The sequence below is a fragment of the Sitophilus oryzae genome, unplaced genomic scaffold (genome assembly GCF_002938485.1).
Source record: "Sitophilus oryzae breed Bouriz unplaced genomic scaffold, Soryzae_2.0 scaffold_227_pilon_pilon, whole genome shotgun sequence".
In the NCBI taxonomy this organism is placed as follows: domain Eukaryota; kingdom Metazoa; phylum Arthropoda; class Insecta; order Coleoptera; family Curculionidae; genus Sitophilus; species Sitophilus oryzae.
The window spans coordinates 96,091-122,167 of record NW_022146782.1 but is presented as its reverse complement, the minus strand read 5'-3'; the positions used below and the strand labels follow the sequence as shown (position 1 = coordinate 122,167).

Genomic DNA, 26,077 nt, shown 5'->3' with positions numbered 1-26,077 from the left:
TACTAGTTTCCTTATACTATGCTTTTATTACATTCCTACAAAACAACACTCCAACATTCGACACAACGACATCCAAACCCCCAGTTTTTATAGCGTCCGTGAATCTCGCCCGTGCAAGGTTTTAGATTAGGCTCGCCGCACACAAATTAACAGAAACGATCTCGCCGCCACCGCCGAAATTACCCCCATAAACATCGACAAACGCTAATCCGAGCCCGCGTTCCATCAAACACCCCTCGCGCCATCCCCATCTCGCAGCATTTACCCACCCCTACGGCGGCGCGAGACAGAGACCACACCCCTATCTCGCCCTCGGGCCAGACGAGGACGCCGCCAAAGACGCAAGGGTGTTTCGGCCCTCGGGGGTGTGTCCTTGCCATATACGCCCTCTTTTCGGCACCGAATGCCGTCCGAACATTCGCCCGGACGCGACGCGCCAGTGTGGACTTTGAACCGATCATCGCGGTGCTGCGGCGTTTGTTTGATTGTCGTCTTTGTGGTGTCCTAACTGTATTTTATCTGCTGCTGGTATTTCCGCGTGCGAGGAGATATGGCCTCACCCGTCAGGGAGATCGAGGTGAACGTAGTGTCGTCACCGGAGTCGTCGAGCAGGACCGGAAGTCCTATGCTGGCGGAGCACAGACTTGGTGGTACGGTTACGTGTTACTCGGCGGCTGGTGTAAGGAATGTTGGTGATGAGGATGACGAGAAGAGGGACGAGAGGGAGACGGGGAAGATCACGGCCACGCAGAAGTCGACGAATTTCTCTATATCGAGCATACTGTCGAGGACCGAACCGCCGACGAGGAAAGGGGTGTTCCTGGGGTCGACGACGCCGGGACAGGGATTGCTCGATCCGGCGGGGACGAATAACGCAATGTTGTCGAGGTAAGACCTTGTTACTGTTCTAAGCCGAGAAAACATCTGGAAAATGTTACCATAAGACGGTCCTACACGATGCGTCCAACGTTGGAACCAACATTTGACACAGTTTTCGACAATGTTGCAATTATTTGCAAATGTGTCTCCTACACGATGCTTCCAACGTTGGACGCAAACCTGGCGCTACATTTATGAAGTTAAGTCAGTGTCGTAAGTTTTTTTGGCTTGGGAAGATATGGATAATAGATTAAATGCTGAGATTGCCGCCGATATGATGATGATGTTTTAAGTTGCGCTAAACTGTTGCAACAGAAGCAAAAAAGACGTAACAGGAGATGGTGGATACTATCTTTAAATAAAAGCAGGGAAATGTATGTATTCTTTTTTTTAATTTTATGCCGTTGTGGCATACATGTACAAACTTCTCTCTTCCTCTTCGCGTCGGCGTCGCGAGTCGTTCGTAAAAGCAAATGCCATCTTAGATTTTTTTTTCAAATGTCTCCGTTTGTATATTTTTTGCGAAAAAACTAAAGATACCTTTTTATCCAGAATTAAATCTTAAATATATTACTTCTATTTTTTTTCCTACGTATTCTTGACTTGATTCCACTCCATTTCAATTGAAAAGTGGAAAATTTTAAAAGTAATTCTAGCAAAAAGTAAAAACTAATTCACGTATCTAATATAAGAAGAAAATTTTGATGAATAAAAAAAAGTAAATGAAAGAAAATTTAAGTGTTTTCACTAAGTTAATGTAATAACCAAAAATTCTGTCACATATTTATTATTAACAAAAAGAAAACCAATAATTAATCTTTCTATATACCTATGTATGTACTTACATATTTCTGACAAAGAGCAAATCAACTGGAAAAATTTTCAGCGTGAAGAGACCACAGATAAACCAAAGTATAACATTAAAAGCGAGGCCGCTACTGATTCCCAGTAAAATATCAGCCACGTGAAGACTAGGGACCGGGGGTTCAGAATCCCGGTACCGAAAGTACCGGGAATTCCCGATTCTTTTGAGACATCAGAGAACCGGGACTCGAAAGTATTAATTCCCGATTCTTTCGGTACTTTCGGGACTCGGTAATAATAACAATTAAAAACATATTTATATAACGTGCGATTTATACTTTCTAGCGTTCGAAATCAAACTCTTCTAAATAAGTAGCGATGCTATATTTTACTGTTCTTACTTCTGAAGTTATTTTGAAGTTTCTATAATGTTTATTAGCAATTAGGTATTGGAGTTTAAATATGTTATTTTATTATTTAGTATAATATTGCTGAATGTATTAGTTATATTTTGTTGTGTTTTATGTTTTTATAGGCATTTGCATCTTTAATTGAAAATGTTAAGTTTTTTTTTCTAATTTAGTTAAGTTAGTTTCGAGGCTGGTTGATATTGTTTGATGTAATTTTTAAGCTACCTATGTGTTTTTTTCGCTTGTGTTCATGTTTACTTTCTCATGACTTAATAATTTGATATTATTTTCATTTGGAAATCAATTTTTATCGGTTTAACTTTCATAATCGTTGAACGAAAATATTTTAGTAGGATTCTGGAAACTCTAATTAATACTACCAATTAGGGTTCAGATCTTTTTGGTCATCACAAGACCGAGTTTCATGTTGCGTTTCTGATTTTTTAAATAAATAATGAATTGCTTTAGGTACAGTGCTATCTCTTCTACATACATATGCCATGCTTTCATCTATATTAAGTTAAATTAGGAAGATTGGTATGTTTCGACCAGATAAATAAAATGCCTTTATTGAGATATCGCTCGTTGTATAAACCCAATAGGGTTTCTAGAGAAATAATAAAATGAGAAGCAAAATAAAGGCGTGTATATGCCATCCAACCAAACTTATATGGAATCATTCTTTATTTCTGACTAAACTTTTTGCAGAGGAAAAAAATGGTAAAGAACTTTAAGATAAGGCTTTTTGTTGTAAAAAAGGCAACGGCCTAGCTTGACGTTGAAACACCGGTTCCCATTAGAACACCGAAGTCAAGCGACGTAAGGCGATACTGGTGGATGGACGGATGACCGGTTCGAAACTCTGTATCGTGCTGTTGTCTAAGGGAAAAGTGTAAAAGCTATGATACACAAAAGTGTAAAAGCTATTGATACACTGCTCGTTCACGCCGGTTCGAGGCCGGATGAGATCGGATATCTCGTGAGTAAGAGTTGATTTAGACACTTCCTAAGTCGGTAGGCCATTGACCATGATATAGCCGACGATCGCGGTTTGGATTCCGCGTAAACAAAGTAGACCCCGTTCAGATTAGCCCTGGCAGCAAAAAGGAGACGTTAACTGAAATCTTTACATTACTTTTTTTTGTTGTAAATAAAAATAATAATAAAGAATAAACGACAGCTGCTATTTATTTTCTTGCGAATTTTGTGTTCAGTAGTAAAATCACGATTGTCGGGTAATTTCCATTCTATCCAAAAAAAAAAATTAAAATGCCTTATATTGGATTAAGAGATGTATAGAGAGGAAGAATTATTGCTCCCACTGAACAAGGAATGACCCAAAGAGACGCAGCATTGATAGTAGGCGTTACCCGGGGTGTTGTATCGAAAACATGTGCAAGGTACTTGGAATTAGGAACTCTCAAGAACAGTCTCAGACAACGTCGTCAAAGAGTCGCAACATCTGAAGAACAAGACCGTTTTGTGTGCCAAATTGCTAGAAGAAATCCCAATGTTTCTCATCATGAGCTACAAAGACAAATTCTGGCAGCTACAGGTGTGAACGTTTCAGTTGAAACCATAAGAAAAAGGCTTAGTGCTCGAGGGTTTTACAGCAGGAGAGAGTTACGGATCCCACATTTATCTCGGCAAAATAAAATTGACCCGCTAAATTGGTGCCTTCAACGTCAAAACTGGACATTTGAGAATTGGCAAAATGTTCTTATTTCGGATGAGACCAAAATTGGCCTAGGATCAGATAACCATCGAATTCAGGTTCTCTGAGCTCCAAGAAGAAGTGCGAGACTCCAGGCTGCCAAATCTGTATCTGTAACATATAAAGGAGGAACTGTAATGTTCTGGGGAGGTATTATGCTAGAAGCAAAAACTCCATTATTACCACTTCAACAAACTTTAACCGGTCGGAAGTATGTTGATTTAGTGCTAGAACCAATCGTTAGGCTTTGAAGAGCTGCAATTGGGGATCATTTTAATGTTATATTTTAATTTTAATATTTTTTTCATGCACGATAATGCACCTCTCCATACCAGCAGCAGAGTGGTTAGAGAATGTCTTGAATATGAAAAGGTTCAGAACAATAAACAGTACATTTTTATATTTCACAAATTTTTTCTATGTCAATATCGTTTAATTTTGTGTTGACAGATTTGTTTTAGTGAATTGATTTATCACAAATTATTAAAATGTAGGTAAAAGCTCTATTGCTAAACTGAATTAATAAGAATTAGAAGCAGTTCTGAAATATTATAATAAAAATAAACCCCTGGAATATTAAAAAATATTTTTTAGATAGAGAGCTTTATTTGATATCTACGGACTTCTTTCTAAAAATAGAATTATTGGGTTACCTACACACTTTAGAAGTTTGGAAAATTGGTAAAGGGCTCTAGATTGCGGCGGAGGAAATGTATTCAGTATTGTATAGAGAAAATTACATTGCTGTTCAAATGGAAACGGAGTCAAAGTAATAAATAAAGAAAAATTCTTTGAATGCTTGTACGTGAAAGGTAAAATGCTATCAATAGCGTGGCGAATATTGAGGTTCAGCGTAAGAATTTAATATGAAGAAAATAAATTCAGAGTCTCTTTAGAGATAGAAAATATAATATTATAATATATGACGTATATTTATGATTATAAATGTATGAAGAAAAAAAAAAAAAAGAAGAAAAGAATTAAATTTTTGAATTAAACTTACTAGATAAATAACTCAATAAATAAATAAATAAATGCCTTTATTGTCAAAAAATTTTACAATTTGTAGACAAAGGTAAAGTGAACAAACAAAAGAGAATACAAAACAAGTATACAAATTACATTGTCAGTCTTATAGTTTTTGTCTTTATGTCTTTTGTCTTTTGAAGTCATTTACGGCGTAGAAAGCTTTGTCTAATAAATAAGATTTCAATGCTTTGCGAAATGAAGAAAATGATGTTATGGATTTGATTTCAAATGGCAGGTGATTGTGCATTTTTTTCGAGTTGTATAATATTGAACTTTTAACTAACTCTGAGCGTGGGGTAGGTAGATAAAGATCTTGCTCCGCATTTCTGAGTGGATAAGTATGAGATGGCATTTCTTGAGAAGCTGATACATGCTTACGTATTAGGCAAACGGATTCAAATATAAATAAGGAAGGAAGAGTTAATATTTTTATTTTTTTAAAAAAGTCCTGGAAATGAGTTTGAAATGAGAACTGTTGTTTAGTCCCAGTGAATATCGAACAGCTCTCTTCTGGAGCTTGAAAATGCGGTCAAATTGAGTCGCACAACACGTACCCCAGAATGGAAGGACATATCTGAGGTGCGACTCAAAAAGTGCATAATAAACAGTTCTAGCCACTGACAAGTTAAGCTCCTTAGAAACAGATCTTAATGCAAAACAGGCAGAGCTTAAGTTTTTCGACAAAGCGTCGATATGCATGTCCCATTTCAGAGAATTGTCTACAACAACCTCTAAGAATTTTACAGATTTTACGACGTCAATGGCGGTGTTGTTAAGTACAAAAGGCTGCAGCGAGTTTTTATACGACAAAGCTTTAGTTTTAGAAATGTTGAGACTCAGGAGGTTCGAATCGCATCAAGATTTAATAGTGTTTAAGTCATTTAATATAATTCTAAGATATTTATTCGTTTCTGACATATCAATACCAAATTAAGTTCCATAAATGTTTGTTTACACTTTTCGAAGATTACCTGAAATACAAATTACAGATATGTACGGCTCATTTAGAAAAATATACCACAGTCTTAGTAATATAATCGTTTAGATTGGATACAATAAAATATAGCTCAAACAACACACCAAAAATTTTATTTCAACACTCTTGAAGCCCATTTTGCAGTTAGCATCATCAGCATTTAATTAATACTAAATAATATAATGTTTTTTATTTGATACAAATTAAATAAGCATATCTTAAATGTAATTTAAAATTTAATAAATAATGAATATCTAATATGGTTAAAAAAAACGTATGTTCGGAGTATTAAAGAAAGCGCGAAAGATTTTTTTTTAATTTTCGCATTAAAGAAAGTGTTTTGGTGTAATATATAGTAATGGGCGAGACTGGTCTTGATCTTGCACAAAAAGAAAGGCCAAGAGCAAGATTGACTTCCGCAAGACCAAGACCACTTTGGAATGCGAATGACCTCACATGTCACAGAAATCAGGGATAAAACGACTGGCATCATCCAGCGTCAAACAACAAATAACGCTTTATTGTGCAAAAAGCCAAAATAGCTTCATCGACAAAGCATTTAAAAACAAAGAAAAGCACAAAAAATATACAAATAATAAAAAATATACAATACAAATCATACAATTCAAAAAAATTTAAGTCATTAAAATTACAAATAGAACATTATACAGGACAATAATTGCAGAACACAAAAAAGGCGTATCAATAAAATTTTACAATAGGAAAATTGTAAATAGATATAATTTTAGGAGTTATAAAATATTAAATACTCGACGCTTGACCAGTGTATGAGATGATCAAAATTTTAAAATTCAAAATTGTTCATGATTAAACATCAACAAAAAGTCGTTTACCCCATCTCTCCAGTAAGTATGATTTCAGAGCTTTGCGAAATGCGGGAAAGAATGAAGGCGACTTAATATTCAAAGGCAGATGATTGTATATTTTTTTGGCATCGTACAGCATTGAACCTTTAACTAGTTCTAAGCTCGGGGTTGCCAGATAAAAATCGTGCTCCGCATTCCTAAGTGGATAGTTATGAGATGGACTTTCGGGAATAGCAGATATGTGCTTGCGGATTAAGCAAACGGATTCAAAAATGAATAAAGAAGGAAGAGTCAGTATTTTGAAATTTTTAAAGAAATTCTGGCAGTGAGTTCTACTGTTCAGTCCCAATAAATATCGAACTGCTCTCTTTTGAAGTTTGAAAATACGATAAAATTTTGTTGCGCAGCAAGTGCCCAGTACCAGCAATATCCAGTACGAGCACTCACATTGCTCGAATACCAACATTTTTTCGTAATATGTTCTAGGAACTATGCATAAATATTTAATTTTTCATTACTATATTTTTCTATATTATTTACAGTATCAAATCATCACAGTCATGTAATATATGTTATTTATTTATTTATTTCAGTGTTCTATTCATCGAATTATTTTAGCATCAAACGCATGCATAAAGACTTTTTAAATAATGTTATAATATTTTTAAATAAAACGGTTTCAATTTATTTTCAACTGTACAAAATGGAATATCGGTCTGCTCGATAAGCTACTCCAATTTGTTCAGATTTATTTAAATCACTGAAACGCTTTTCAATTTAAAACATTTAAAAAAGTATTTGCGTAATTTCTGTGCATTTTGTTATCGGAGTTTACTGACGTTTAATTAAATTTTATTGAATATTTCAATCAACGAACTAAAAAGCTTTGGGCGTAATAATAATATGAATATTCTGTTAGAAATTTAATATTAAACATAAATAATATTTTAATGAAAATGATTTTAAAAGTACTTTCAAAATTTAATAAAATTGAATGTACCTACTACTAGCAGGCAAAATAGAAAAAATTGGCGCCGGGAGGCACGTATAGCCGCCCATACTAAAATATATTAATAAAAAGTTGGTAGGCAGTTCTTTTAGTTTCAAAGTAAAGGAATTTTTTCCAATTTTTTTTATCTCAAAAACTGCGACTTTTCCTGATTTTGATGTTATTACAAATTTTGTTGCAAATATTATTCCTAATCTTAAATTGAAGACCGCCTTTCGCTAGCTACTGTAATTTTGGAGTTACGATTTTTTAAAAATTTTAACCCCCTCCCATACCCTCTTACCAACCACCCCACCCTTACCAAAAACTAATGACCAGATTTTCGGGTGCCACAGCATTTTTGTACCAAATTTGGTTAAAATCGGTTTAGCGATTTTTGAGTTATCGTGTTACAGACAGACGGACAGACAGACAGACACCATGAAAATATTTTGTATTTAGGTCATTTATGACCCAAATAACTCTTTTTCAGTGAAATTAAAAAAACTTTTTTTGTCGATCTTAATAGCCTACCATACCCGTTGGTATGGTCGGCTAAAAATATACAGAAATACAGATGGATCAAAAACGACGGAAGGCGTATAGGAGCTGAAATAATAGGACCGAAACAAGGAATATATTTCCACATAAGCCTAAAGAAGAAATAAAAAGGCAGCAAAGAACACATCGTTAGGTGGCCATCTTCACAGACAGCCAAGCAGCGCTGAAGGCACTCGATTTTGCAGAGATCAATTCTACACTAGTGTAAGATTGTGTGTGTGCTTTAAATGCATTGAGTGATCGTAGCAATGTTCCGTTAGCCTCGGTTTCAGGGCACGAGGGTCACAAGGATAACGAAAAGGCAGATAAAATGACCAAACAATGCCCACCAATGCCATTCATAAACCCAGAGCCCTTCTGTGGCGTTGCAAAAGCAGTCACGAGAAATGCCACAAAACGATGGTTGGCCAACAAATATCTAGACTGGTGGAGATTTACCAGAGCAGAGACAAGCAAAAAGTTCATAGTAGAACATTCCACAACATTCCCAGCAGACCTTATTATAAGCAAAGACAGTCAAAGCGTAGTCCTAACAAGGCATTTTTTAAAATGAATAGGCATATAAAGCTTGCGGATTGACGGACGAAACTATGTACAGGTTCTGTCAAAAATTATAAAGACACACAATATAAAGAGCTATATAGAGGGTTCAGTCTTCAAGTTGCTAGACTTTTTGAAAAGAATAGGACTGGAGAATGTAACCTAAGGATCAGAATTTAAGAGGACCACAATAGATCTGGAAAGGTGGCAGTTGATTAAGCTGATAGCCACGTCGAAAAATCTAATCTAATCTGGCAGCAAAATAAAGCACTAAATTACCACAATACACCCAAATACTTTACTTTTAATACTAGAGGCGCATTTCGCTAACCATATTAGTATCATCAGCAGATTTCAGCCATCACGGTCTTTCTGCCGAGGAGCAAGGGGAAAGACACCACCTACCTGCTGAGCCTTATCCAGGATCAGAACTTCAATGTAAGGACATCGAGTTGGCGAGTCATCAACTCGAGGGAGGAGGGTCATGGTCAGGTCCTCACATTAGGAATTGACCTCAAATCTAAGAAGGCAATAGAGAAAGAGGGACATATCCTCTATTAGGTACGGGACAACACCGGTATCAGGTCTAAGGAGAGACCAAGTTAAAGAGGTGGAGAAAATGGAGACAGATCCTCCGGCCTCCACCTCACGGGTTCCTAAGCCGGAGGCAAAGCTCCTCGACTATGAAGGGCAGCACGAAGAGCCAAACCGTCCCCTCTACAACAGGGGTATGATGAGATATAGTCTAGTGTTGGGAAAATTCGAATTAAATAATACGACTAATTCGATAGTAAATTAAAACTAACTAATTCGAATTATCTTTTTCGATATATCGAGATAAAAATGAGTGGTATTTTATATTATATCTGTGGTAACCGAATTACAAATGAACATAAAACATAACCTCTTATGGACAAATACGAATATTAGTAATTAGTATAGTACTATTAGTAGTATTCTTTCGTTCTGAACGAACTGAAAATTTTCACTTAAACTGATTTATAAAGGGAATCGGCAAAGAAAGGAACGATCCGATATAGAAAATCCAGAAATCATTGTTATTTCCTATACCACGTAGGAATAAATCAGTTTAAGTGAAAATTTTCATTTCGTTCAGAACGAAAGAATACTACTATTATTTGGTTCATTTCCATCTCACCCAAATTTCACCGAACACTAAAATTGATTTTCTTCTTTTATCTAAATAATTATTGATTGCAACTGATAAAATAAAAAGAAATACGAACCGCACGTAAACAAGGACATACTTATATCGTTTAAGAAGAAGCTTTTATTTTAGATATGAGCTTTTCAATAGGAATTGAAACAATCATAAACTCGGCACTTTTAAATTTAAAACTTTAAATTATGGTTTAATTTATTAAACGGCTTCGGCACAGTTAATAGAATACATTGAATAAAGAATATTTTTTATATTTTTTATTCAGTGATAGAATATAGGTATGGCAATGGTTCAGAATTTGTTTAAAATAGCCCCTAGACGAGCACTAGCTGGGACGAATTTATTTTTAGGTTAAATTTATAATACTACTAAATAATTCGAATTATTAATTCGATTGTGAAATATGAATTATTACTAATTATTCGATGGTGAAAATAATTCGATTATTCCCATCACTAATATAGTCTGTGTGGATTCAAAGAAGGGGAGCACAATAAATCTTTAAGGTCGCAGCGATTAACCCCCCCCCCCTTCTTACTCATTCTACATTCTACATTCTACATCATCAGCAGATGATTAAAGCTAAACAGTGTTTTTTTTTAGTTTTAATAATTTGGTGATGATGCTAACATCACAGAAGAAGAACTTCTGTGCTAACATGGTTAGCAAAACGTATTAAAAGTTCCAGTATGTTGGTGTATTGTGGTGAACTATTGTTTTATTTTGCTGTGGTAAGTCTGTTGTATTGTTTTCAATTCGAAAATAGGACGCTTTAGGTCCGCTTCAAGTATTGGAGCTATATTTTAAGATTTGATATACCATTTCTAGAATTTACAGATACTTAGAATATTCTCGTAAATTAAATACATTTACGAGAGTATTCTATCAACGATTTACATTAAATTCATTTTAAAATAAAAGAGATATCGGCCTAAAAATATCTCTTTTATTTTAAAATTAAATATATACTTTTAAACAGTAAAAATATACGTATTCATGCACCCTTTACTAACCCTTACTAATTATCAAAACATATCGAATATATTTTCGCGTAAAAATGCATTCAATTTATACTCGATGAAACCGGAGGAAATATCGAAATTAAAAATCGTTTTCCCGTTTTAAGCTGACGCGACCATCGACCATTTAGTTGTTATTTATTTAAATGGTCGGTAGAAATTTGCGTCTGCGGTTATACACGCTCGCCCCTTTTAACGAATAACGTTTGATTAAGTTTCACTACCCATCAAGCAAATAATTTAAAGGATTATTATTGAAACGGATAATTGCTATCAAACATATATTTTTATAATAATTATTATAATAAAAAGTAATAAAGTGATTTGTATCTGATCGAAAGACGATAGGCAGATAAGTATAAGATCAATATAGAGCAATCTCTCAGGGATCTTCTAAAATATAATTTAAGTCTTAAATCTATAATATATTTATTCATGTTACTCTATTGTGTATTTACTCTATAGTCAGGGAAGGCAGCCGAACGTAAATTGAAACAACTATTTACTGCTTGGGCATTTTGCAAAGAAAAAATTCTTCGTTTCTTAGCCATCGCTGTCGCCGTTTTCTTTTCGATCATAAGGTATTTCTTTATAGAGCTATTTTATTAGAGCACGGCAAAAAAAAACCGGCCACTAAAAACTAGAACCAATTTTTCCAGTCCCACGTTGAGTAGATATACCTATGTAGTTATTTAACTCTGTTAATCTAAGATTTGACTGAAATAATAAATTCGGGAAATTTTTATTTTATTAAATTAATCATAAATTTTTCTTCGAAAAAATGATGATAAAACAGTTTCTGTTAAACTTTTGGAACAAAAACATTTCAAATTTATGATTTCAGTTTAATAACTATTTAGTCGACATGTTTAGTTTATGTCAATGATGACAGGTATTGATAATTTCGATTCCAAATATCTCGAGAACCATTACTCGTAGCGATTTTTACAAAGAGATTTTTTTACGTAAAAAACGTCGTAAATGTATATTTTTTTACTCAATAGTTTTATACAGGTCCGGACTAAAAGTTATTACTCTTCAAACCAGTTAAAAGATACGTAGGTGGCGCCTTCTACAAGTAGGAGTCGTATTAACATGAAAACCAAATTTCTCATGTAGTAACGTTTTTAGTTCGTTACATGTATTTTTTATATATGATTTATATGATGTCTGGCGTATCACCGGATTCCGTATCGTTCAGGCCTGATAATTTATTTGGCACGCTTGGCGTAATTTTTACGTTACCTAGTCGCCAACCCTGCTATCGTTTCACTGTTCTGTGGAGGCGCGCGCTGTCAAGATCCTTGTTATATATCAAGGCGTCTCTCTGCGTTTTAACCTCACTTTGTTTTTGGCCGGTTGCGGCACGGTTGCAAATCCTGCTTTTAGAAATGGCAATTTAAATCTTGCTGCAAAATCTGAATCAGCTGCCATTTCGAGGCTACAGGTAAAGATGAGTTATTATCTTTTATAGATTCGATATTATTATTGAATATTTTTAGGGTAGAGTTTTGGATTGACCCACCATAACTCGTATTTGTATTTTGCTGACACGTTGGTGTACTTTTGCTGTTGTCCTCCAGAATGTTAAATGGAAGAAAGGACAGTTCTTTTGTTTATTATTGAGCCTTCGGAAGTGTTTCGAGGTAGGTTTATTTTGTTTATTAGACCTTGTTTGGTTTTTTAAACCAGTGTTCCCCTGTACCGTTATCTTATGGACGGACTGTGTCAAGGTTATGGTCCAAGTTACGGACATTATCCAAGGTCCTAGTAGTGTTCCCAGGTACGGGTAGTGTCCTCATATTACCACAGTATGGATATAGCGTAAGCTCCATGTTGCTTCGCTCCCATTTCTAATCCTAGTCAGTAGCTACGGCTGTATTGATTCATGGTGTCCACATTCTGGCCCCTTTTGTTGTTTTGGCCAACAGGATCGCCGACAGACAGTACAGAGATATGAGCCTACCTCACGCTGCTACTCTTGGAAACAGGATTGCCTCAAGAACAGCTAAGTGTAGATTTAGGTTCTGGTTTTCAGTCGATTTTCAGTCTTAACTTAACGTACATTTTAAACGATATCGTACAGACTATATTTAGTGGTTAGATTATTAAGAACATTTATGTCGATTTAGTAGTTACAATATGATTTAGATTTTAGGTTTCATTACATTACGCCTTGTAATAGTATTACTTTTTTATAGATATTATTATTGCACTAACATCATGTAAAATATATCAAATTAATTAAAGTAATGCTACATTTCATATATTCTCTTAAACTTTACATGTCTTGTATTTTATCATAGTTGTTTTCATAGATATTTAGTACAATTCTTAACACCACTTTCGTTGACATATAACCACTATAATAATTATTAAAATTGTACAATGCTATTTACCATCACAGTCCATCATGAATAAATATAGTCATTAGTTTTAAGTAATATACAACTGTGTTTTCTTTCTCTGTACATGCCTGGCGCCCAATATCTATATTTTTTTTGTTTATTGTTATTGATTAGTTTTTCTCTCTAGTGAAATACCTTATCCACGACTGCTCTCCGATGAAAAGCTGCCGTTCGCAGTGGTAATGTTTTATAAAAAACGCTGTAATGTCAAAAAAACTTCATAAATTATTGGGAAAAAATCTAAATAAAAATTAAATTTCTACACCCTGTATCTCCGAAACTAAGCATTTTAGGACATAGATTTATACGAACTTTTTTACTTATTTTTGTCTGCAGAATATGCTGCCGAAGTTTTCGGAATACAGTGCGGACCACCCTGTATATAAGGAAAACTATTTTGAATAATAATTGGCCAACTGGAAATTAACGCCGAACATGTGATATATTCACAATAACACTGATTTGTAATTGTAATGTGTAAATAAAAATAATAAAAAGAAACCTCAATATTCATCCAATAGAAACTTCTAGTACACATATTTTACTGATAATTATCAACTCCGAAAACCCATTACAACTATACAAATTGAAGTTTAATACGCGAATAACCGAAACTTATCGTATATATTTTTCGGTAAAATGCTTTCAATTTATATTCGATCGTGGAAACCATTTAATTGTTATTTATTTAAATATGGGCGGCCGAAATTTGCGCTCGCAATTACCCTCCCCGTTCCCTTTTAATAATGACAATGTTACTATGGCTTCGGTATCCGCGAAATAATTCACTAAATTACTATTAATTTCGTTTCCGTCGGTTAAAATAAACTCGAAACGATAATTGTCTCGGATTAAATATAATTATTATTTTTCGTTTCCCGGGATAAATGAGAATGAGCGACTGGCGTTAGTTTTGCGCTTGATGTGTCTATTAAAATTTAAATTGATAAAATTACCGATAAAAATTAAATGTCATAAAATGATATTATAGATATTTATTATTGTATTTATTTATACGGGGTGTTTCAAAAAACATGTGCCATCGCTCGTGGGGAGATTCCTCAAGTAAAAAAAAAGATTTATTTTTCATATCAACATAGGTCCGATTCTGCTTTGTTTCGTAGCTACAGAGTGTTAAAGTCTTAATAATCTTCCGATTTATTATAATCATAGTATAAAGGTTGTCGCCCACTAGACCGCGGCGCGACGCGGCGCGGCGCCATGTGGAAATTTCTTTTGTCTGCTTGCCATGTATTTAAATGGACCAACGCACATTAGAGCGCGCAGCGCAGAAGCGCGCCGCGGGGTTTCCGTCAACAAGTCGAAAGACTTCTCTAGCAACTTTTTTCCGTCTCCCGCGTTTCGGCGCTGCGTGCGTACTCACAAGGGAAATAATTTTGCATTCGAGTCTTTTCAGTTGGCTTTTGACTAGGAACCAGTGATATGTATCAATGGCAGAATTGTATTTTTAAAGGTAAATTAGGCAACCGATTTTCATAAAGGAATATGATATTTTTTTAGTCTTCCTCACTAGAGACAGATGGACGAAATGCCTTTCTATCAAAGATTTAATATAATTGAGGGGGTGTAGAGGCAAAACTGGCAATCTCCACTTTTAACAAAAGTGACAATCTCCAATTTTTACATTCTAATTACCTAAATATATAAAAAAGATCAGGTTTTTTGACCACATAACTAATATACACATCAGAATAAATAAGAATTCATCAAAAATATTAGTAATTTGTCTCTTCTGAAAAAATATGATGAGTAGATATACCCGGTGGTTTTTCTTAAAACCCTCAATTGAGGAGTGCAAATGTCTTTATATTTTGTAATACTGAAAAATGATTTTGTCTTTTATTAAATCTGGAAAAATGGTAAAATTCTCCAAACTTTTCTTTTTTGGTTAATCGTATGAGTCCAAACTTTTCCTCACCTCCCCTCTTCCTCTTCCTCTGTTAGAAGAGCACAAAAAATACGCTTTCGTCAGTACTTGAACTCATTGCTTTAAAAACTAAACTACTGTAAGTAAAAAACACTTCAACTATAACTAAATAGCGTTGCCGCGTTTCAAAAGCGCGCTATAGTGGGCGCAGTCCCTTCGCAGCCGGAAAAAGTTCTCTTCCCAGCGCCGCGCCGCGCAGCGGTCTAGTGGGCGACAACCTTAAGGAAACCAGTAGCTTTACTCCTTGTCAAATCCTTTGTTCTTTTTCTGCCACTTTATGTGACCTTGTTCTCGCATCCCGTGACCACTGACGTAGCTGTATAGTCGTGGTCTATAACTAGGCAAAGTACAATTTTTCTGTATCTGAAAATCTTCTGATGGGAAAAAATGCGGAAAAATATATATAATGTCATATTTTTATATTATTATATTTCAAAGATTTTCTGCAATTTTTTTTAATTTAAAACAAGTTTAATTTTAACATTAATGTGTTTGTTTTGTAGTAATATATTGGTTAGGTGATTTTCATTGGATAACTAATATATTGAACAACACATTGTACTAAATAATAAAATAACATATTTAAACTTCAATATTGCTAATAAACATTACAGAAATTTCAAAAGAGAAAAGAAGCAAGAACAATGAGAAATAGCATCACTACTTTCTCGCGTAATAAAAGAATAATTTTTTAGTTATTGTTACCGAGTCCCGAAGGTATGGAAAGAACCGATAATTTCCGGTTCTGAACCCTAGTTACCATATTATCAAGAAATTATTTTTTTAACTAAAAACTAAAATAAAATTCAGATTTTTTTTTCAAAAAAAAAATTGCGTAGAAAATTTCACACCTCTACTTTTCAACCAATAACACGCTTTAATGTTGACTAGTTACCATGGCAACTGAAAAAATTTCCGGAAATTTTTTCGAGGCGCCACGAAACTTTAGTGGAAATTTTTTGACAGTTGAAAAGGTAAACATAAGATCTACAATCATAATGTAATGAACTACAATGTCTATATATTGAAATATTACCCATTTGAGTTTTAGCATTTGATGTAATCCATAAGGTGGTAATATTTTTTATTTAAGGAAATATGTTAGATATACCTACATATGAATTTCTTTCGAAATTGCCATGTTCTAAAAAATATAGTCTGCTGCCTTTATTTAACTAAAGCTGGTATTTTTCATTTAACAAAATATGATGGATATATCTATATGATTTTTTTAGAATTTATTTTATGTTGAATTATCTTCAATGCCAAATCTTTAATGATATCGACTAATATAGCAAAATAATAACGAAACACATTTAGTAATTATAGGTTTTATTAATATTAAAAACACAATTATTGTAAATATTTGTAGGCTGGCTTGAATTGGTGGTTTGAATCTGGGTATTTTCTGTTTTATTTTGCATTGTGCTCTGATCATGATTGAACTGGCTAGAACTTGATGAAATGTTCTCATGGATTCAATCATCTGTTGATGATGTTCAGCGTCCAACTGTAAGTAAGGTTTGATCGACTGACTATTACTATGTCCAGTAATTTTAATGAGCTGTTGTTCACCAACTCCTTTCTTTGGCCAAATTCGAAACAGCTGTTGCTCTTGCAGAATGATTGGTTATTTTAACTTTTTAGTGTCAATTCCTATATCTGAAGCTGCTGATTTAAAAACCATGAAGATACAATGTTCTTACCAACTGGGCTATTCTTGTACCATCCTTTCGAATTGCTGATTCCAGTATGGGTTTGGTGTTAAGAATAGTCTGTCGGTTTGAATAAGATTTCCCTTTTTTTCCATCAACTTTCTAAACAAGCGAACCGGACACATTTGTGGAATTTCGAAATTTCTAATCAACCATTTACTATCCGGACAGTTTTTAGAACCACCCTGTGTGGTTTAGAGAAAAATTGGATTATATTCTATCCGACCTTTTAAGGTTTGAAATTATCAGTTTCTTCTTTGAAGCGTATTGGATACAAGCAGAATGTCCTTCCTCCTCTCCATGCCAGCTCATGTGAAACTATGTGAAAAATTCTACGCTGCAACCCATCTGGAGTATTTTCATCCCACATTTCAATAATTTTTTGTATTCGTCACTGGTTAAGGCTGAAGCACTCACTTTTCTTTTGCTGAATCTCTGTAGTATTTTGCGCTTAGCATCGCGTGCAGCTCTGGCGGTCACAAATTCCACATCAGAAAACGGATTAAATTTTATTTTATATTTTTCTGTAATAAATTTCTTTTGCAACTGCTTAGCAGTAGAGTTCCACATCACTTTGACCACACTTTCCTTATAATCTTCAAAATTTTTTCTTTTCATATTAAATGTGTAGTCCTCCAGTATAGTAGCCAGCTGTACTACACTCATACACTCATGAATATTATACGACTTTTCATCACAAAATTCAAACAAACTGTTTCCATACACTTGATTTTGATTTTCGGGTGTTATCTGGTTTTATATTTTCAATTTCTTCTTTAATGACTTGTTGGTTTACTTCTTCCAAATCGCGACATTTCGCTATACACTTTTACTCTACGTACAGACGTTTTAAAACTAGTAATAGCTTAATGACAGAATCGCAAACAAAAATGACAAACACATAATATGTCAAAACATCAATACCTTGGCCAACTTAACAAATTGAAATTATTTTAAAATGTCATGTTGGATTAATATTTTTTTTTTTTCAAATTTAGTGTGAAATTTTCTTACCGAATACGCGTGCTTAATTATTCTGAATGCTCGGGCACGACATTTTATCCCTTATCCCTCGTCGGACTCGGGATAATTTTCAAAATATTCGTGCCTTCAAAAAAATTTCCGAAAATAATTTAAGCTCTTGTGATATTATAAGTGAAAATTCTTCATATTTCTGGGTCCAAAATATACTACCCCTAGCACTTATTTAAGACTCACCCTGTATAGGGCCAGTCACGGTTATGGTACGTTATAGCGTTTTCGGAACCGGCGATTCACTGTTTCGGTACCATGCCTCTAAGGAACCGGGATTTCCAGTTTTTTTCGGTACTTTCGGTACTAGCAAATTTTGGTTCAGTGATGGTGCAATTCGTTAAACAGTAAGCAAGGGATGGTTGTCAAAAGTAAAATCGATAAAAATTTGACGTTTAAATGAAAATAATATCAAATTATTTAGTAGTAATCAGTCATGGGAAAGTTAACCTGAACAGAAACATGATCACAAATGTCTCTCAAAACAAAAACTCAAAGCAAATTTTTTTGAATTATTACTACAACCAATAGCAACACACAGTAAGGCACTCATTTTTTGTCAATCCGTCTCTATGCTGGAACGCAACGCTCGAATTTCGCAGATCGACGGACGGAACTCAACTGAAACGCTCTGCAATCTGCGACAGATTGTAAAATCTGGCAGAAAATATTTTGGAGAGTGCAACTACTCTTTTCCTTCTACCATGTTATAATTTTCTTCCAAGTACACACAACCAAACTTATTTGGAATCACTCTTTATTACTGATTAAATTTCTTGCAAGGAAAAAAATTGGTATACAACATTAAGATAAGGCTCTTTTGTAAATAAACATGATAAAAAAGAATAAACGACTGCTACGATTTATTTTCTTTTGAATTTTGTGTTCAGTAGTAAAATCACGATTGTACGGTAATTTTCATGTCACCTAAAAAAATTAAAAATGCCTTATGTTAGATTAACAGATGTACAGAGGAGAAGAAATATTGCTCTAATTGAAGAAGGAATGTACTAAAGAGACGTAGCAAAGATAGTAGGCGTTACCCAGGGTATTGTATCGAAAACATATGCAAGGTACTTGGAATTAGGAACACAATAACAGACCCAGACAAAGTCGTCAAAGAGTCATAACTAAACAACAAGACCGCCTTGTGTGCTAAAGTGCTAGTAGAAATCATAAAATAATAAATACAAGAAGAAGTGTCAAGTCAATGTTAAATTATGGAAACAGCGTGTCTGCCTGGGTAACTAATTTTCAGATATGGCGGCTGGGACATTTGACATGACATAGACATGACAATTTCAATTTTATGAAATTTATTTCCGTTTCCGGTTTTTAATGGCGGGCTGTTCAGGAGGTTTAAATGAGGGTTAATATACTTTTTTACTCTTTCTAGTAGTAAATAATACAACAAAATTACTCAAAAAATATTTATTTGGAATTTAGAACAATGTAAATATGCAAATTAACACAATTAAAGAGCTATAAACCAATAAACTACTGTATCAATATCAAATATTTAAATAATATCAGAGATGCTGTGTTAAAGTGAACGTAAAGTAACAGTGCATTGACGACTACAGAAACTTGAAGATAAATAAATGTTTTCACAGCTTCACGGGCATAAAACTAAATAACTGGAAGCAGGAAAAAAAGGCAAACGGAACCCACACAATACCTGGAATCAAAAAAAAAATATGTAAAAAACATAAATATAGGTACATAAGACTTTTGTGAATTAAATCAAACAGGACTTGAATGAAAATAAAATGAATAAAAAATATGATACATATACATCTAATACCTCATTTGTATTTTAAAAAAATTCACAGTCCTTTACAAAGATGCAACCGGGGGGGGCATTGAAAATGATGAATAAAAACGTAAATATATGATTAGTGTTAATATGAGTGTATTACATACATATGTTTAAATAACGAACTTAACAAAAAACAACAGATTTAAAGATTCACTGAAAAAGTAGTAATGTTAAAATTAAATAAAACATTATCAATAATAATTATGCGATCGCACCTATCCATAAAACAAGCAAGCAAAAGAATTCTTACGGAAAGTTACACTTTACGATATAATTTTTTAACTGTTAAAGGCAAACCCCATTGAAACACAAAACTTTTTAATACCTACTACTGTATCTAAAAGACTTTTTTTAAATTACTAAATTCTTAGCCACGCTTCTGTTTTTTCTTGGCTGTTGTGTCACGTCACAGATTAACAGGCCCACGTTTGCACCACAAGGCGATGCTGCAGACCACTAGGTAGACCGGTCGTAGAAATTTATGTTATACAACTTGTAGTCAATCTACAGAAATATTATCAAAAACTTTTTTCTTTTTAAAATGTGTTCAGATTTTGTAAAAAGTAAAAGTCAAATCGCAAAACTTAAATTTGATATGAGTTTCTTAGTTTTTAACTAATATAGTGGCGAATTACAAAATTCCTTTCAATGAAAATTAATGAGTTAAATAAAATAATTTAAAAATTACTAGCTTTTCTCGCGACTACGTTCGCGTTACACCTTCGAATCGTTCATGCATTGATTTAAATGATTTTTTACTTCTTTATAGAGAGCTAGTGAGCATAGATGTTTTTATTTTCATCATCTTTTTTTATTTATTAAGAGCACTAATACTCTCTTTATAGGTTACTTTTTTTATTCTTTGAAGGATAATTGAGGAAGATATATTTCGTTATGATGTCACTAAATAAACCCTTGTATAAAATTTTATACTGTCTGGTTTATAATGTTATAATATTGCATTTTCGTACAGCAAACTTTTCATTCCCTATTCTACTCCCTAAGGGTATAAATTTCATAAATTCGCTTTTACCTTTGTGCCCATTTTTATGTGTATAATCCAAAGGTCACTAAAGTTTTATATAAATTTTGCTGGTTGATGAATTTCAAAATTTCTTCTAATTCTTTGTAGGATTTCATTCTTCTAGACCAAATAGTAAGGAATTTTCATAACAAACTGTTCCTGAGAGATAATTTTACCCTCTAAAAGGATGAATTCCCCTGGGGTAAAATCAAGCTTTGTGTAGCTAATTCACTAATGTCGTTTAAACGAACCTTTGTGCTAATATTTATGTATGTAAAACTGGCGGCATGAACTCACTCTAAAATATCTAAAAACGTAATATATAATCTAACTGACACCACTGACAATGACAAATAATTTATTTCTGGAGGTATTGTGTGTAGGTGTTTTTCAGGTATGTTTTAGTATTTAGTCGTTCTACACAAAGAAATATTCTAGCCATTAAGCACTATAAAAATACTTCATAACAAATCTACACATATATACCTTTCATTTAAAAAAAGAATCATCAAGATTGCTAAAGCGGTTTCGGCGAGATGGATGCAACAAAAAAACCCTTTGAGCTTTTATATATGTATGGATTAATTATTTTTCCAACATATTTTACTTTGCAAATTTTTATAAATATTCAGACTCGCCAATATCGTACTCCACCGTATCCAGCCTGTTTAGCCAAACGTACGTCGTGACCCAGGCCGAAGGAAGAGTCTTGAAGACGCTCATCCGCGCATAGGAATAAGTTGACTGCGTAGCGTAGTGCGTATTAATCGATTCTGAAACTTTCTATCTCGTGTATCACATGTTACGCAAGTTTATTATTTTAACCTCGATTTTAATAGATAAATGTGTGAAATGCCACCTGAATATCTTCCGCCATGACATGTTTTTACTTTTTTGTTATGGTAAAGTGATTTGTATAAACTTTATTCAATAACGTATATTTTCCTCCATTTGGTGATTTTTTTAATTTTAAGCGAAAATTAAGTATAACATTTTAGGAAAAAGAAACACTGTAATATTTAAAAGAATAAGAAGAAATTAGTCTTATTTTGAAAGGAAAATATAGAAAAACTCTTTCTATAGAAAAGTCTTATACTTAACCAGAATCCGGTGACATATACGCGGGTCTCACCGGAAACATGTTATACTTATTATTTCGCATAACTTAAAGAATATCTACTTTTAATAATGAACACTTCAGAAATACACCAGTAAAAACATTTATTATTTGAGATTAAACTCGAATTAGATTATAAATATTAGTTACCTATGTTGTTATAGCTTTTTAGGCCTGTTTAACGACTTAATAAGTTACCTAGCGAAAAAATTCTTGTGCGCGTACCTACCACTCATTGTTACAGGTTCATCTTTGTTAAAGAAATATGTTACAAAAGTTAAAAAAACGCTAAAATTTTAATGGTATTACTTGCATTATTGGCCTTATAATGTAATTTGTTGGAAGTATATCTCTCTTTAAATATAATTAGACTTTTAACGACTTTTGTTACCTAGAAAAAATCTGTGCACGTACCTACCAGTATTGTTACAGGTTAATTGTGAAACAAATGTGTTACATATTATTCGTGGTATTAGTGGTATTATATTGAATCAGCTTGGCATTAGTGGGGCATTATATGAGAAATTTTGGTATTTAATTTGTATTTTGGTATTACTTTGGCATTAGCATACAGACATTTGTCAGCGGTTTTTCCTTGTAGATAATCAAAAAGTTTTTGATAAAATTTGCTTTTTTATGTCAGATCATTTCTATGAAAAAAATTACATTATATTTCTTTTTATTAAAGACGCTGGGTAATTAAACATTGACTAATAAAGCTTTGTCCACTTTAAATAAGTGGGTCACGAAACATCCTCCTTGGAGTGTTTGGGGTTAAGGTGTATAATAAATTAATCGTTGTTTTATAATAAAAACCAGAAAACATTTATTTATGAGTAAAATAATGCAATGGTTGGATATCTCTCCTTTATAATTAGGTGACTCAAAATACACTAAAATAATTAGAAAAAAAAAATCTTGTACTTATTTAGTAATTACGTCAATATTAATTAATTGACTTTCTAGTCTATTTTATTTTATGTACAAATATATTATTAAATTTTTAAGCATTAAGTAATAAAACACTTTGTGGGGCTCTTATATCGTAAGAGGTTACGAATATATTCTTGGTTACACCCCTACAGAAAACAGTGTAAGGGGGTGTAAATAAATTGTATAATCACTGTTTTTTATAATAAAAACTATAAAACATTTCTTATTTGTGAGATTAAAAAAACAAAACAATGCATTGGTTAAAACAAGTACATTCAATACATATGTATGTGTTATAACATAATATAGCCATTACTATTATACTATTATTATTAAAATAATATGTGTGTAACATATTTCTTTATCGAATTAACCTGTAACAGACATTTATATGCCCAGTATATTTTTGTTTAACAAACCAATCAGGAAAAATGCAAAACCTACCGTTATAGGAGGTATAAGATGACTAAACTTATATAATGACAACTACTTATCTGATAACAAATTAATTACTACTGTCAGCTAGTTTAGCTACTGTCTAGGTAGAATATACCGAATATACCTAGAGTACCTACACCTACCTATGATGTAGGTAGATTAAAGCTTATTTTGACGTTACCTCTCACTTCGGTGTCACAAGCTGAATTTTCAGGGATGGAAGTACAGTACATGATATGGGGACCCTTATTCCGAAAATAGTACAAAATTAGACCGGGTAAAAAGGCACTATCATCAAAAATCGATATATTAATACCACCGTATAGAGAAAACAAATACTTATTTTTTGATCCAGTACACAATAAAGTCTTCGTAGGGAGTAATTTTTATAATTATTTACAAAAAAACATTTCCATTAGCGCTTATGACCAAAAAAACTTTTAAACATGAATAATAATTTCAACCATGCGAAAATTTGGTTTAAAATCGATTTTTTAATATAACTTTCATTTAACGAAAAAAACGAAGGCTTAAATGAAAAAAGAAACAATTTAAAAAGTTTCGCTTGTGTCTTGATTGGCCAAAGGTATCAAAGCAAACCCCATATTTTTGCTTTTTAAACTAATAAAGATATATCAATAAACAATTAGCGATGTAATGGTTTTTGCGCGCGCTGGCCGACTGCCGCCGCTGCGCCGAGATTTCCTATGCCCTTGTATATATGACGTCATGGTGTGGCAAATGTAGCATTTGAATTCGATTTGGGCTCCCTTATAATAGGATAACAGAAACATTTTCAATGTTAATAATCTACATACATAGATTTATAGCATTATTGCTATGAAAATACATAATAGGTACCTATGTGATATGTAATTACGCATTTTTGTTCATCTTGTAGAAAATTAATGTAGGCTAATAATAGTTCAATAATCATAATTTACCTTGTATAACTTGCTTTCAATTGCTCAAAATCACCGATCAGTCTTTAAAGTAGAGATACGGAAAAATCCTTGGCAAAGAATATCCCAAGATCCTTGGGTTTAAAGCTAAAAAAATATAAAAACAGTTGTATTACCTATTAAAGACAATATATTACCTATTTTTACATATAATATGGCCCATACCTACTACACGGAGAAACGTCGATTTCATCATTTTCTTCATGTAATTAATATCATATATACTTTATCAAAGTGTACAAGAAACTTTATATCAAAAAACATCTTTGTACTTATAAAGTTCAGCCGAAATATCAGAAGCTTTTTTCGTTTTCCTGTTATTACCGATTCTGAACCGTCCTAGAATTGTGATGCGTATGCGCAGAAGGAAATATGAAGACATTATTTCATTTGCGCATGAGCTGGAGAGTTCTAGGACGATTCAGAATCGATAATAACAGGAAAACGAACAGACCTAGAAACAAACTTCCAATCAAATCTAAACGGCAAAAATTAAAATGGCGCCCGACCTTGCCAGAGAGGCCTCGGGAGCTGACGCTGACACACAGACAAAAGACAAAAGAACAGGACGCCGACGTGCATAAAAATGTTCCGTAGCAGAAATTGACAGAAATCATATAGAAATATTCAGATTTTTGTCTAGGACAGTCTAGAAGTCAATGCTTTCTGCCTGGGTAGAACCGCGCCACAACTGTTTCCAATTTTCCGGTTTACTGTCACCCCCCTGGTAGAAATCCCAATGTTTCTCATCCAGAACTACAAAGACAACTTCTGGTAGCTACAGGTTCTAAAAACTTCACATACATCGCCATAACCATTACTCCTAAATATGTAAACACCGATCCAAGACTTCCAATAGGGTATACAGAGATGGACCCACCGTTTCTGCAACTCCAACTACTGTCTATCATTACCGTTCTAGAATTAATTCCAAAATTAAAGAAAATGGCAGCCCAAAAATATATTTTATTTTATAATTTGCCATTGTCTAAAACTTTCAAAGATTATTTTTCTAACCGATCTTTAAACAGATTGTAGAAAATATCAATTTAACAAAAATGTTCTTCAAATTTATACCATTTAAACTAGGTTTGCGACGTAAACGGGCCCTTATCCTCGCCTATCGAACAACGGCCAATCGATATTTTTACGCAGCGCATCGTAGGTCGCATTAAATTTGCATCGACTTTCGCCAAGAGAGAAGAACTCCTCGAACGGAAGCGAGTTCAGACTTCCGCCCGATCCCTTAAGAGGCTTATAGGGAGGAACCTCCCCCCCTGCCCCCTACTTGCTTTAAGTGCCCTATCGTTGGAGGAGCGGCAGCCCTGTTGCAAAAATCGCTTCCGGGAGAGGGAAATCTGCTTCTCCACGGCGTAAATTTTAGATTAAGACGCTTTAGGATAAGGAGCGAAAATAATGCGGCTAATATATCGTTTTATCTTGGGGTTTTCTCTATTTTCCACTATTTTTAATGGTTTTGGTGCAACAACCTGCTGAATGATGAAATATAGGCAATGTTTTAAATAAATAACAACAACAAATAATGCTTTATTGTGCAAAAAGACGAAATAGCTTCATCGACAAAGCATTTACAAAACAAACAAAGATACAAATCATACAATTCAAAAATATTTAAGTCATTAAAATTACAAATAGAACATACATGGACAATTGCAGAACACAAAAAAAGGCGTATCAATAAAATTTTACAATAGGAAGATTGTAAATAGATATAATTTTAAGAGTTACAA

General features: G+C 33.5%; 1 protein-coding gene across 1 annotated transcript in view; it reads left to right on the top strand.

Moving 5' to 3' along the window:
* The first annotated feature begins 433 nt into the window (after positions 1–433).
* Positions 434–26,077, top strand: part of LOC115884347 (homeobox protein HMX3) — a 54,808-nt gene continuing 29,164 nt past the window's right edge. The window contains exon 1 of the mRNA XM_030902905.1: positions 434–888. Within this exon, the coding sequence (XP_030758765.1) occupies positions 551–888 (338 nt within the window). The 5' untranslated portion in view covers positions 434–550. The remainder of the gene's footprint in view (positions 889–26,077) is intronic.